The sequence below is a fragment of the Culex quinquefasciatus genome, chromosome 1 (genome assembly GCF_015732765.1).
Source record: "Culex quinquefasciatus strain JHB chromosome 1, VPISU_Cqui_1.0_pri_paternal, whole genome shotgun sequence".
In the NCBI taxonomy this organism is placed as follows: Eukaryota; Metazoa; Arthropoda; class Insecta; order Diptera; family Culicidae; genus Culex; species Culex quinquefasciatus.
Window position 1 is genome coordinate 69,221,855 of NC_051861.1, and position 14,510 is coordinate 69,236,364.

General features: G+C 42.6%; 3 protein-coding genes across 6 annotated transcripts in view; all 3 read left to right on the forward strand.

The window, feature by feature from the left end:
* Window positions 1-14,510, forward strand: part of LOC6049163 (venom dipeptidyl peptidase 4) — a 90,136-nt gene that overhangs the window by 51,337 nt on the left and 24,289 nt on the right. The window lies entirely within an intron of this gene.
* LOC119771238 lies at window positions 4,727-6,273 on the forward strand. The gene has a single exon (XM_038267048.1). It carries the CDS (start codon window positions 4,762-4,764, stop codon window positions 5,593-5,595), a length of 834 nt encoding a protein of 277 aa, XP_038122976.1. The 5' UTR covers window positions 4,727-4,761; the 3' UTR covers window positions 5,596-6,273.
* Window positions 6,649-7,662, forward strand: LOC119771241. Its single transcript, XM_038267053.1, has 2 exons — window positions 6,649-6,898; window positions 6,960-7,662. Exons 1-2 carry the CDS (start codon window positions 6,790-6,792, stop codon window positions 7,205-7,207), a joined length of 357 nt encoding a protein of 118 aa, XP_038122981.1. The 5' UTR covers window positions 6,649-6,789; the 3' UTR covers window positions 7,208-7,662.

The window sequence follows — 14,510 nt, forward strand, 5'->3', positions numbered from 1 at the left end:
TTTTTTTACTCCATTTCGACCAAAAAACTTAATCTGTCCTTTTAGTTTCAATATCCTGCTTTTTGAGATTCGTTGGGAATTTTAAATATTATTATATCCAATACAAAATTATTAAAACGTTTGTAATTATCAGTCGCATTCAAAAAGGAAAATTACAATTCTTTGATTTTTTCATCAAAACATATAACAAACAAGCACCGCGCGAAGAAACGTCAAACGGAATCTTTCCGTTTCTGTTACTTTTCAGCTGCGTACCGCTTAAGAAAAATCTTTTCGTGACCCTTTCCTTGACCGTTTCTTGGGCGTTTTTTTTTTTTTGTATGGAGTTTTGCGTTCCTTCCCATCTGCGTATCAGCCTTTAGACACAAGAAAATGAGCCCTTTTTCGATTTCGTGCCTTGACTATTGGATGTCGTTATTTGGGATAGAGAGTTAAAGGCAGAGAATTATTTAAGGAATTTCATTTGCACGATATTTAGATTGGAAAATGTGCAGCAAAATTTTCCTTTCAATAGTTTTTTTAATCAAAGGACTGTGGGTATTATTTTTAAGAGCAGAAGGGGGATGTGGGATAGAAGATTGCGCTATCCCTGTACCCGGCCAAATGTCAGTCGTGAGTGCCGTTGCGCATCAGGCAGAGTCTCGGCCCGAAACTTCAAACACGAACAAAAGCAGCGAACCGAAGATTGGCAATGACGTTTTGGAATTTTGACAGTTCTAGCAAAACAATGCAAAAGGACCGAAGCCGAAGTGTAAACAAAGAGTCTATCCTGCTCGTTCCGAATGTAAACATCAACTGACGTGAGCAGGATAGACTCTTTGTTTACACTTCGGCTTCGGTCCTTTTGCATTGTTTTGCTAGAGTTTGGAACGCATGAATTACCCCATTATCGGTTTCCCGCATGGGTGATGTGGAAATTGTTGCACATGGCTGAAGTTGGGAATTTTGCAATTTATTTCAATGTATGCCAAATTTCAAAATTTAAACACGAATCTACAGCGAATCGATGTGAAAACTAAAGTTACACTAAAGGCACGATGGTTTGGTGTGCAATCTAAATCAAAATCGCGGTAAAAGAGGTTTAAATTGAAAAATAAAAATAAAACAAATTCTGGTCAAGAATTTAACTAAATTTCGTCTGTTTTGTAAGACTTAATGTTACTGCACAATGGCTATAGATTTTTTTTACAAAAAAGTAAATTGTTCGGTTCGTCCACAAACAATCTCATGTTTGTAAAAGCGGTATACGCACTTCGGAAGGAACCGGCCAAGAAAAAAATCAAATGGGCAGCAGCGGCAGCGCAAGCAAGTCAGAGATAGAGAGCCTGGACTTTTATTAGAGAACGGACATCTTAAAATACTAAAACTGGCACCACTGCATGCACATCAGTCAAAATAGCTTGCAGCACTGCAAATGTCAAAGCACCTGCGTGACTCTTTTCAGATTCTCTTTTGATCAGTCAATCAAACCAAAACAAACTGAGTTGAAACATAGTTTATTGATGGTGTTAAGCTAAAATGAGGTGCTGCGTTTGCAAAAATTCCCAAAAAACTTCAAAAACCTTTCTGCAGTTTCCGGTTGATTCGGACCGCCGTCTGAAGTGGCGTGAGTTATTGGGTTTGGCAGAGGATTTTGTAATTACCAAATCAACAAGGGTGTGCATTGTAAGTTTAGAAGATTTTTCACTTCAATTTTATTTTGTAATCCACAACTTAAATATTTGTTGTAGGCGCACTTCGAGCCGAATTCATTGTATTATTCAAAAACTGGCAAGGTGCTCAAAACTGTACATACTGTCCCAAAGCAGGCAGTGCCCTCAAATTCGATTCAGTCGTTAATCGTACCGGAAGAGGATACTATCGAAGAAATACGTTGCACGCCGGCACCAGTTACGGACGTTCCGGACATCCTCCAGCCAGTAAGTCCGTACTCCACGTTCATCGAGGAAGATGAGGTAATAGAAGACGGTCCGCTTCCGGAGTTGTCCCCGGCACGATCTTCCATGGAAAGTTGCATCCCGTCTGCAGTCACCACACCAGCAATTCCTGCGCTGGCACGGTCAGCATGGTCCAAGTATGGATCTTTTATTGCGCCGGAAGATTTTCGCAAAGAGATCCAGCGGATCGCACAGGCTGCACTCGAGGTGGTTCCAGACACCCCGAGGCCAATGAGCCCGTACTCTCTATACATTGAGGAAGATGAAGAGCTGCACGACGTCCGACTTCCAGAGTTGTCCCGAGAAAAAGTACCTGAAACACCAGCAAGATCTTCCGCGGCGAGCCAAGCGCGTTCTGCGGCAGCCCTGCCGGAGCAGGCACAGGTGGAATGTGTATATGATTTGAACGAAGAGATCCGAGAATGTGCAGTTGTTACCGTTTCCCAGCCAGCAAGTCCGTACGCCCCTATCGACGAAGATGAATTGCTAGAAGATGGTCCGCTTCCAGAGTTGTCCCCGGCACGATCGTTCGCGGAGGGTTCCGCAGGCATGCCTGTATGGTCATTCGCGACGAATTACGCTTGGTCTGCGATACCAATGGGAAGTCCATACTCCTCATATGAGGTACTAGAGGACGGTCCGCTTCCGGAGTTGTCCCCGGCACGATCTTCCACGAAAAGTTGCATTCCGTCTGCGGTCACCACATCAGCACAGGCTGCACTTGAGGAGGTTCCAGACATCCCCAGACCAATGAGCCCGTACTCTCTATACATTGAGGAAGATGAAGAGCTGCACGACGTCCGACTTCCAGAATTGTCCCGAGAAAAAGTACCTGAATCGAGTTGTGCGCTGTCTGCATCAGACACACCAGCAAGATCTTCCGCGGCGAGCCACGCGCGTTCTGCGGCAGCCATGCCGGAGCAGGCACAGGCGGAATGTGTATATGCTTTGAACGAAGAGATCCGAGAATGTGCAGTTGTTACCGTTTCCCAGCCAGCAAGTCCGTACGCCCCATATATCGACGAAGATGAATTGCTAGAAGACGGTCCGCTTCCAGAGTTGTCCCCGGCACGATCGTTCGCGGAGGGTTACGCAGGGACTTCGGCAGCCACGCCAGCAAGATCATACGCTCGGTCTGCGGTAGCCGCACTGCCGCTGGGATGTCCACGCTCACCTCAAACCTCGATTTGCGAGGAATGGACAATCCTAGACCAAATGGTTACATCAACTCCTCTCTTGGATTCTACGATGGCATCTGCTGGAAGCTGTTCTTTTGGAAATGAAGCTTCCATTTGCCAAGTTAATTCTCGGAAACGGTAAAACATAAAGTAAAATTACTTTATTTTTGTTTAACTTGACCCTCTTACAGGCGAAACTTGGAAGACAACGTTAGTTATAGCACGGAAAAGAAAAGTTGCTGCGAAGTTCTGACTCATTGCAGTGAAGATAGCGAACACTCGGCAGTTTGTTCCAAGACGAAACAAGAGTACGAAGAGTAAGCAGTATTTGTTTAAATTTTAGTGCAAAATTATTTATAATATTCTTTTTTCAGCCGTTTGGCACAATTGAGAGCTAAACTGAAACGAACTCGTGAGCAGAGAGACGATTGGAAGAAGCAAGCTGAAATAAACAGCTTTGCGAAGGCCGCCCTAAAACGCATCCTAAACGAAGATCAAATTCATGTTTTAGTTCACAACTTGCAGCGACCCAAGGTCTGGAGTGAGGAAACGATCATCGATGGATTGAAACTGAAATTTGCAACCGGATCCGCAGGGTATAACAAACTGTGTGAAAAGTTGCCTCTGCCGTCAATACGCACACTCACACGCCGTCTGGAAAATTTGAAATTCGACGTTGGGATTCTGATGGAGATTCTCGAACTTCTATCCCTGAAACGTCAGTGCATGGACGACGAAGATTTGAACTGCGGAATAGTTTTTGAAGAGATGTCCATCACAGAGCTCCGTCGGTATTGTCCAGCCAATCAAAAATTTTTTGGAACTGTCACTGTTGGAGGTGACCAGGCGAAACTGGCCAGTCATGCTTTGGTGTTCATGCTCGTTGGGATGAAAAGAAGATGGAAACAGATTATTAGCTACGAGTTCACCGGAAACAGCATTCCCGCAAACGTTATCAAGAACCGTATTCACCAGCTGATCGAGTTAGTTGAAGGGATAGGATTTCACGTCAATTTCGTCGTATCTGACTGTAGCGGTAGCAACAAGCGGTTCTGGAAGGAGTCGGGACTTCAGTACAAGAAGGACACTGTGTTGAATAGCCAGGCAATGCAACATCCGGTCGACAAAACACGATCACTTGAAATCATTCCTGATGCGGTGCATGTATTTAAAAGTGCCGTCCAAGGTTGGCTCGCCAACGAGATTATCGAACTACCAGAGGAAACAGCAAGGGAACACAACCTGCCTACACGAACAGCGAGCATATGGCATCTTCGAGATTTGGTACTATTTGAACAGCATAACAGATTGAAATTGGTTTCTAAGTTAAATGCTGCCGACGTTGATTTTAATTCTCAAAAATCAAATCATTTTGAGAAGATGAAAGTACCTTTTTCCGCCAAATATGTGAACCACACTAATGCAGCTGCTCTACGACTGTTTGCCAAGGTGGCAAATCGCCCAGATGTCTTAGCTACAGCTTTCTTCATTGAAAGTTTGGCGAAATGGTTCAGTTTATCCACAAACCGAAGTCGTGTTCTTGCATTCAGTAAAGGTACGCCATTTTTTTATTACAGTTTCTTTTTTTTTAATTTACGGTCCTTATTACAGCCAACAAGGAAGCGTACGATAAAGCTGTAGGTTTCATGCAGTTCATGCGGAAGTTCATCTTCACGATCACGGTTGGGGAGGATAAAAGATGGAAGCCGTGGCAAGCAGCGCTGATACTGAACGTGAACTCCGTCTTGAGATTGCAAGCCTATTTTCTGGACGTCCGGGGCTTCAAATTTGTACTAACTGGGCGGCTAACGCAAGACTGCGTGGAGAACCTGTTCAGCCAGATCCGGATTCGTCAAAAAAAGCCTAACGCTCTACAAGTGAAGAACATTTTGAAAAATATTTGTGTTGCACAACTGATGGATGATGTTCAGGGATCATCATACGAATTTGATGATCGTGAGTGGTTGCTGGATTTTACTAGCGTTATCGCAGCACACAAACCACAAGAGGAGCAAAATCCACCAACTGAAGCGACGAAAAAAGTTGTTCCCAATCTGGACACTATTGGGCTGAACGCATTCTACCACGTTGCTGGAAATATTTTGGGCAAACTTTTGAAAAAGATTAATTGCGACAAATGTGAAGCAATTTGCACAGGTGCCGGAAATGATGTACCATTCGCGGAATTCACTCGAGAGAAAGACTTCACAGGACACTCACTCGTTTATGCGAACAAGAAAACATTTGATTTCTTTCTAGAATTAGACACGATTTTTAGATGCTATATTGATTCGTTCAGGGATGAGAACAACATATTTGATAAGATGTTACCGTTTTTTTCTAAAGTTCAGGCCACCCATTTCTCTGATTGCCACGACATGAGGATAAAATTGATTCGACGATTTTTGTCATTCCAATTGAAAACTCTAGAACCCAAGGCGGTAGTTAAGACTAAACTAGATAGTCGTTCGATGTCTTGAATGCGTAAAGTAGTAAGAGAAAAAAATGTGATGTTTAATTTATTTTAGTACACCATTAGACGACTTAGAACGACGACTTTCAACTCCTTAATCAGCCCTTTCTAGCCCTTTTTTATTCTTTAACGACTCATTTCATATGATGAAAAGTACCAACAATAAATATTTATATTAACCTCTTTTTTATCAAGCCTTATTTCAATATATTTCATTATATTTCAAAAATAGAAATTAGAGAACGCTATATTGATGTAATAAACAAATAATATAGCGTTCTGTAATATGAATCACACAATGATGAATAATTAATAAATAAAACCAGCTGTAAAAAAGTGTATCCTGTCCACTAGGGCGGTCGGAATCCGGGCTTCCTCGGGACTACCCCCTGAAATCAAATTTCATATTTGAGCTCATTCTGACCACGGAAATCCCTCCCTCTAATCGCTTGAAGTTTGTATGGGAAAATCGTCAAAATGTTTGCAAAAAGTAACTGTTTACTTTTTTACCTGTGAAGGGCGCCATAGTTCTCCGATTTTTACAATTTCTCAGAACCTTAATTAAATTTAGAATAAAAATCCCGAAGACACCAAATTTTTGCAATTTTTTCCCAGCGCCCGAAACTGACAATTTTTGCGCGGCATTAATACGCAACGACATAATGAGTTTACGAATCAGCAAAAAAAAAACTTGAAAATATTTAACGAAATTTAAATTGAAAAAGAAAATTGAAATTGTTTTGTTTTCAATTTGTGTTTTGCACTTTTTCGAATAAAATATAAATCACCCAAATTACAATACTTCCCATCGATTGAACGTCAACTGAAATTTCTTCTGCTCGATTGGTACCTCCGTTTGACAGTTCTCGTGCTTCGATTGGTACTTTTGTTTTGAGATGTCCGTTCTCTAATAAAAGTCCAGGCTCTCTAGTCAGAGAGGGTGAAGAAAAGCCCCAAGACATCGCTCCATCTCCTTTGTTCTGCTGTTCGTCAAGCTGTTTCTTGACCCCTTTCCTTCCGATCTGCATACTAGCCTAAACAAACGACGCCATATTGCAGGGCCCCGGCGATGGCCTGAAAAAAGCTACCGAACAACATTGGCAATATGGCGGCGTTTGTTTATAAACATTGCGAAGTGTAAACACGATTTTTTCTTGATTCAAAAGTAATAAGAGTTTTAGTTACTGCTGCTTAATGTAAAATGCGTTGTATTTATGTGGATACTTCGCAGAATCATAAGATACTGCAGGTGATTGCGGCCGCAGCAGCGGGTTATGTCGGCTACGGGATGGCAAGTCTTCTACTACCAGGTATGTTCTTTTGGTTGATTTTTGAGTATATTATGAGTATATTGAAAATAAATCTTCGTAGCGCTGGTTTGCAGCAAACTGCTGGACGTGACAGATCTCCGATGCGGGAGCTGGAGAATGTTCCCAAAAGCAAACGAGCCTGTGCAGTGCTGCGTCCAGCGGACAAGGAATGGTTTCACTGGAGGAGTTGGAGCACTTTCCGGGCATGTTGCCGCTGCGGAAGCTGGAGAATGTGACAAACAGCGAACCTGTTCAGTACTGCTTCCAACGGCCGGGGCAACGTTCTGCTTGAAGAGCAGGAGAATGTGACAAGAACGCCCTTGCACAGAGCTGCACCCTCCGAACGAGGCAACGTTCAGCTGAAAGAGTTGAATCAAGTTCCGGGAATGTTCCATTGCGGAAGTTGGAGAAGTTGCAACACAAGAATGTACCTATTTCAAGAAAATGTAGGATTCCAACCAATAAAACTGTAAAAGATAACAGTTTGTCTACGTTTTTTTCCAAACATTCGCTCCGAATATACGTTTTTCGGACAACAAGAAATCATTGCAAAGCTACATAGTTTTGAAGCGAATCCGACTACAACTCCCGCTTCTGGAGATTTTCGACTCCAGCACTCCAAAAGATCCGACTTGGAAACCTACTCTGACTCCAACAACAGCGCCTATACAAATTCGCAATTCGCAATTTTCAGTGTAAGAACGGGCCTTGACCGATCTTATGCACTAGGTTCCCGACGAACACGCACTGCCCTTACACCTACATCTCACCCTTGCTCTGAGTCAGTACGAGCAGCACGCTAGAACACGCTTTGAGTGTTCGTGCCAGGCATGCACACCTTCTTTTCCGGTTACGCATTTTAACTCGGCCGGGGGTGGTACATTACGTAGGGTTTGATGTAAGTATAAGCGCCTAACCATTTAAAGTGTGCCTAACAACTTTCATTAAAGCAAGTACTGTTTTATTTTTAGTTTGAATTCAAAAACTAGTTGTTATTCTACTGTGTACTGTTTTTTCCTGAAATATTCCCTAATGTTAAGTCGTGTTTATCTGTTGCTATTTCTTTTGTCGCGGTGTTTTGTTACAATTTTTGGTCCTAAGCATGTTATAAAAGTTTACCAAAAGTACAATAGTAATGTTTGTGTTAATTCTTTGATTATTCCAAAAATTGAGTAAGGGCTCGAACCTCATTTGTTTGAAGAAAAGGGTGAAGATTGAAAACAATGGACAGTGAAAGAAATATACTATTTTAAGAATCAATTGTAAAAGAAAGATAGTAATTTATTAAGTAGATAATGAAATTAACAATAGTTAATAAAAAGAGGTAACAAACAAGCTTAGATTGTGTTAAGTGCAATTTATAGGGCAGATGAAAAATTATTCAAATAGATAAATAAAGATAAGCAAAATTGACATCGCTGCCAAATTAAGGAAAAACAGACAGTTTGTTACAGCAGCATCAATTGGTAAAATAGAGTGGAAAAGCGTTGAGAAACAAGAGAATCAAATGAGTAAAATCGAAATCAAATGGAGTAAACAGAAGTAAACAGAAGCCGCGTTAGAAAATCAGTGAAACAAAATAAACAGAAGATAGGTGGTAGATGAAAGGAATGAAGAGAAACCACGTTGTGCGATGTTTCAGGTACATCCACAGCAGTTGACTCAACATACTGCGAATCAAAACAATACCGTCTACAATCACAAATTACATCCCTTTCCCACATTGTCGCGCCCTTTCTTTTAGCTGTCTCGACTTTGACCCGCGGTGGTCAAAGGTTTACGATCCGTTTCCACAGGCCACCAGCTAGGTCATCATGAAAACCAAGCCAACGTGGAGGTAAGAAAATAGGACACTTGCAAGGAACCAGAACTATACTGTCTTGATCAAGAAATGATCTAACAGGACTACGGACGTAGTCAGTGACGCTCCTTCCAGGATGTTCCTCGCCTGAGCGTCAACTGAAGAGGTATCATCAGAATCATTCGCACTTGGCCTGCAACAACAGCGCCTATACAAAATTGTCAAAAAGTGGCTCCGACTGCAGATAATTTAGCGATTTTGACTCCAGCTTCTCAGATTTGTCGATTCCAACTCCAACGCACCAAAAAGACCCGACTCCACCGGTTCCGACCCCTTAGCACTGATATATAATTAAATAAATAAAATAAAATTAGGCAATAAAATACAAAATAAGTCAGTTAGTTCAGACAAAACAAAATTTAATTATTGAATTTATACTGGTATAACGCTACCAAACTATAATAACAATTTATTATAATGAAAAATTCGGAAGAAACAGGAAGAAACACTTTTTAAAAGTAATTTTCATAAAAAGGCACAAGTTAACAAATTAGCAAATTACCCCGAAACAGTATTTATGATGTGCGATATCAGGGTAATTCATCCGTTCCAGACTGTCAAAATTCCAAAACGTCAACGCGTCCGCCGCCATTCTTCGGTACGCAGCTTTTGTTCCTGTATGACGTTTCGAGGCGAGGCCCTGTAGAAAGCTTTCTACCTAAGGTACTCGCGATTGAGTGTGTAGTAGTGCGGTTGTCAAAATCGTTATCTCTGACTCTCTCACTCCACTGACACTGACATTGTTTATGTTTTGGTTTTCCTGGCACGGTCCATTGTTCGTTTGTTATTATTTTGGTTTTAGTGGCACGGAGCCAGACGCACACGTTGCACCCTTACCAAAAATCATGGTTTTTTGAGTTCCAAATCCCACTTTTCATACGAATTTTTCAGTTCAACTCATATAACCATTTTTATTGTTGTAGTACCTGAACTCAAAAAATCGTATGAAAAGTGGGATTTGGAACTCAAAAAATCATGATTTTTGGTAAGGGTGTGGATATCACTCACACGGCTTCTTGGGGAGCGTTCTTTTATTACGTAACGCGAAAAATCGGACTTTTAGACCCCCCCCCCTCGTAACAAAATTTCCATACAAATTTTAAAAATTTTGTATGGAGCGTAACAAGGCCTCCGACCCCCCCTCCCCCCCTACTGCATTACGTAATAAAAGAACGCTCCCTTGCACTGGTAGCACACTTTTTCACTTTTCTGCTCGGTCGACCGCATGGCCTTTTCCAATTTCAGCTTACCGCCGCCATCGCGCTTCTGCCGACGATGGTACTCGTCCGGCAGCTTGAACTTGACCGTGTCCAGCATCAGGTCCTAGTCCGACTGCAGGTCCAGCGCCGCTACCAGGTGGTCAAACGATGACGACAGATTGCAGAGCAGCATGCACACTCGGACATCGCAGGCCAGGTCCATGCCGGCCTCTTGCAAACGATCGAACAAATCGTCCAACTCCAACACGTGCTGTTCGAGGTCACCGCGTTCGGTGAGGTTCGTCGAACATAACCTCTTCAAAAGGCTTACTCTAAACGACCGAGCCGTTTTCAGGTGGTACGCTTTCAGCTTGTCGTACACTTCCTTCGCGTGGGTGCTGCCCTTCACGATCGGGAACTGGTTGTCCTCAATTAACAGTAGTTGACCGCAGAGACGCATCGAGCTGTACAGGCTCAATAAAAACTCCTTACCTGCTCTGTATGGTAGAACAGAGCTAAGCTCTGTATGCAGCGAACAGAGCCAGCTCTGTATGGGTAAAAACAATATTGATTTGAACTTATCTCAAAAACGATAAGTTTTAGAAAGTTGACATGTTCTAGAAAGTTGCTGGTACCAAAAGGTTCTAAATTATTGTCAGGTAATAAAATGGCAAATTTCCATAGAGAGCATTTAGAGCTAAAAAGTCTTCACTGATTTCCTTGCTTGAGAAATAAAGAAAAAATGGTTTTATCATTGAGATTAGTTAGAGCTTGAAACATTCTAATGGTCATCTTGCTTGAAAAATAAGGATAATATAGTTTTTTTTTCTGTTGAATTAAATAAAATGGCAAAGTTTCCTGAAATCTTTATAAGGTTAAACATATGTTAACTAATTTTCTTTTTATAAAATTAAAATAATTGTTAGAAGATTAAGTTTTTATTTTTCTAACTTGCGTGTTTGAAATTGTTTTTTATCTTAATTTGTTGTACGAAACTTGTTATTTTGTTAAACATTTGTTTTGTCAAGACAAACATAAAAATAGCTGTAAAATAATTTTATTGTTTCTCATCTTAATTACTTATCACCAGTACAATAAAAATCCGATTTAATCTCACCTGGGGTGAGATAGAGCCTTTCTTACAAAAGGAAGATAACGGCAGTTGATTGTTTTTTCAAAGAAATAGCAAAATAAAGAATGGTCCATTCATTAATCAATTCAAAACTCAACCTTATTTTTTCATATAACTGAAAAGCGCCCATTCGCCATGGCCGGTTGTAAGCTGTGCTCGCACACAAGCATTTTCGATTTTTAAAATCAGAACAAATTATTTTTGAGGCAGAGAATTAGCTCACAATTTGCGATGTTCGTAATGTTTTCTGCATATCGCTAAATTGTTCGTATTCTCTGAGTGTTTTTTTGCACTTTTCAAAATATCAAGAATTAACGAGAAAACAAAATAATTCCGTCTTTTTTTTGTTCATAACTTATTTTTATTAGGTCCTTTTAGTTGCTGTGACCAGGTTAGGACCGAGGATCAATAGTACAAAAAATAATAAAAGAAAAGAAAAAAAAAACCGTAACTGAATTAGATGATCATTTGCTCGTGCCATGTGTCAGCAAGTGTGCGATCACATCAATCTGTTCCTCGGGTGTCTTGCAATGCCTCAAGCGTACTCGGTATTCTCGGTAAATGGCCCACAGCTCCGACTCGCTGTACAGCTTCCGTTCGCCTTGTTGCTCCTTCTCGACTTCTTCCTGCGGGGCGAGGATGTTTATTTTCCGGTTCAACGGACGGCACCGCTCCAGGTAGCGGAGGAAAATCCGCCGCGGTAAACGCGGCTCTTGCCGGAGTCTGTTTGTCCTTCTTCCATGCTGGCGGCTTCGGCGTGGACGCCTGCTGCCTCGACTTCTTCAGACTGGTGTGCCCCTTGGGGAAGAGCACGATGAAAGGCGTCTCATCGATGGCGGGAAGCTGCTGCTTCCGCCTGATGGCGTGTACTGCCAAAACGTCCAGCTGATGTTCCGTCTTGAGCAGGTCCTTGACGTAATCCGGTTCCGCGTTCGGGGACCTCGCATTACTACCCGGTGCGGTCTCGCACTGTGCTTTCCGTGCGTGTAGAACTGCACCTTGTTCTTCTTCAGGTGGGCTTGCACCGTGTCGAAGTCGTCGCTCGAGAAGCACGTAATTTTGGTGCCGTACCGCGTCAGTTAGTGTTCCGGCTGGACATCACATGTCGACATCACCTTCGCAAGGCGGTCGAAGCTCGTTTCTTTCACCACCAGCGGCGGCTGCTTCTTTTCCCCGGCCGACTTGCCGGGTGCTGGTACCACAGGGGTGGTTTTTCTGCTGCTGGATTCGCATTGTTACTGTTGTTGCTCTTCTCCGCGAGCGGGCTGAACTTGTTGTTGCTGAGCAGTTTCTCCACTTCCTGGCCATCGCCGACGTTGATCTCCTCGTTAGCCTTCCTGCGCCGAACCTTGATCACGGGACGAAATTCGCCCCGTCCTCTCCTCCTCCTTCGGAGTCTTCCACCTCCATGCCCGTCGCCGCCTGCGTTTTGGGTTGGAACCCGTCCGGTTTCTCCCACACTTTTCTTCATGGCCGCGTTCCAGTAGAACGGCCTTCCATCCTCGGTTCTATGCTCCGTCCACTCACTCTCCGCCGTCGCGGCCGCCGCCATGGCCGTCGGCGAAAGTTAACAAAAAACACCGTCAAAAGGACACACGTCTGCACTGGGCAAACTGGATGTCAAACTGGAATGAATAATTCCGTCTTGCTCCAATGCGTTAAAGTGGTTACAAAATGACTGGCACCCGAGAATTTGCCGTGTTGTAAACAACGATGTAACGGTAAAGCCGCATAAATGTTCTTGAAAGCATTGAAACGCCTACTGTAATTCACTAAACTGTCATTTAGGCGTTAGGCAAAATTGTGAGCTTTCAATAAGCAAGCCAGAAAATTATGTAGTATGCATTTAGGCGTTTTTGGGATTGGGAAGCTTACTGCGACTGAGTGCTCGGTGAGACTTCACTACGACAAACGCAAACGTACCGAATAGAGTTATCTACGTGCGCATGTATTGCGTGTATGTACACGGAAAAAAGTGAGGTTAAATTTTGTACCAGCCAGCAAAACAAATGGTGTGCTAGTGTGTGTGAGATCGGGATTAGATAGCTCTATGAACCACCGGTGCACTGGTACGATGAACCAAAATACTAATACACAAAAGGGCTCGAACCAAAGCTAGAAAACCAAACCCGCGATGTGCGTTGTCACTGGCGCTCGGGAAGCTTGGACGCTCCCCAGAAATTTGTTCGCTAAGAGTTTGATCAGAGATTGAGCAAAACAAAAAAGAAAGGCTAAAGAATGTGCATGGGGCTTCAGAACGACTAGCTGCTTGCGTCGTGTTTGCGATCACTGATGCTTAGCATAGATAATCATGATAGGCGATGTGTGATTGACGAGCAATCGATAGGGCAACTTGTACAAAAAGGGGGTTATCTAGTATCAAAACTCTATACGCGCCAGCATTGCTCGCGTCTGCATGTGAAGCTCAACTTGACAACTTGTCGACGAGGCGTCAAAAATCGATCGTCCATGATTTTTGGCGGATTTTTCGAATGAATATTTCTCGAGAAATGATTTGGGAACGAAGCTGGAATTGGCGTCGGAGCCAAAAGCAAACCCTATACCTTTCTTTAGTAAGAAAGGCAAAAAGCCGTCGTTTCTGGATTGCACCGGAAGCGAAGCAAGATCGCCCCAGCAGCTGGACACCGAGTTGCGGCTGAGGAAAAAACGCAAAGGCCAGCAGAGCCAACCAAGACCCCTACACAATCCTCCTTCCCTTCCCACGCCTTGTCTTTAACATCAATCCCTTCCCTACTAATCCCGAGTAGGCCGCGGGTAATCGGCTCCTCCCACTAACATTTACACACAAGATCCTCTGTAATTATTAAGTCAAATGTAATTACAAAAGCCGACTCGGTCCTAACCAGGTCCCAGTACCGAAAAGGATCTAACAAAAATAATTTTATAAAAAAAAGGCAAAAGTGGAAATTTTCTAAAATCTGAACGGTAAATCCGAATGAGGTCAAATTTGTTTCAGAACATCGAGTATGGTCTAGATTATGATGTGGAGAAAAAAAATTAGATAAAATACCAAAGGAATAATTTTGGCATTTGGTGAAAATTGGCTTTTACCTTTTTTAGGCGTTTTTCCCCCTCACAGTGAATTAGTCCACAAGCTGTAAATCAAGAACCACATTACCGACACGGATGAAAATTTGGGAAGATATAGGGCTCGAAAAATGCAATTTTTTGGATAAATAAACTATTTCAATACTTCAATTTTCAACCGAATTTTCATTTGAAAACCGCCTGATCAGGTGAAAACACACTCTGAGTCCCCTTAAAAAATGGATAAATTCAAATTTGGTATGGAACTGGTTCAGGATCAGCACATCCCCTTTCAAATGCGCCCAAGAGAGCTAAAATCCATAATGTGGGCTCTGAGAAACCCCCTACAACAAATTTGAGCACTTTTTTACT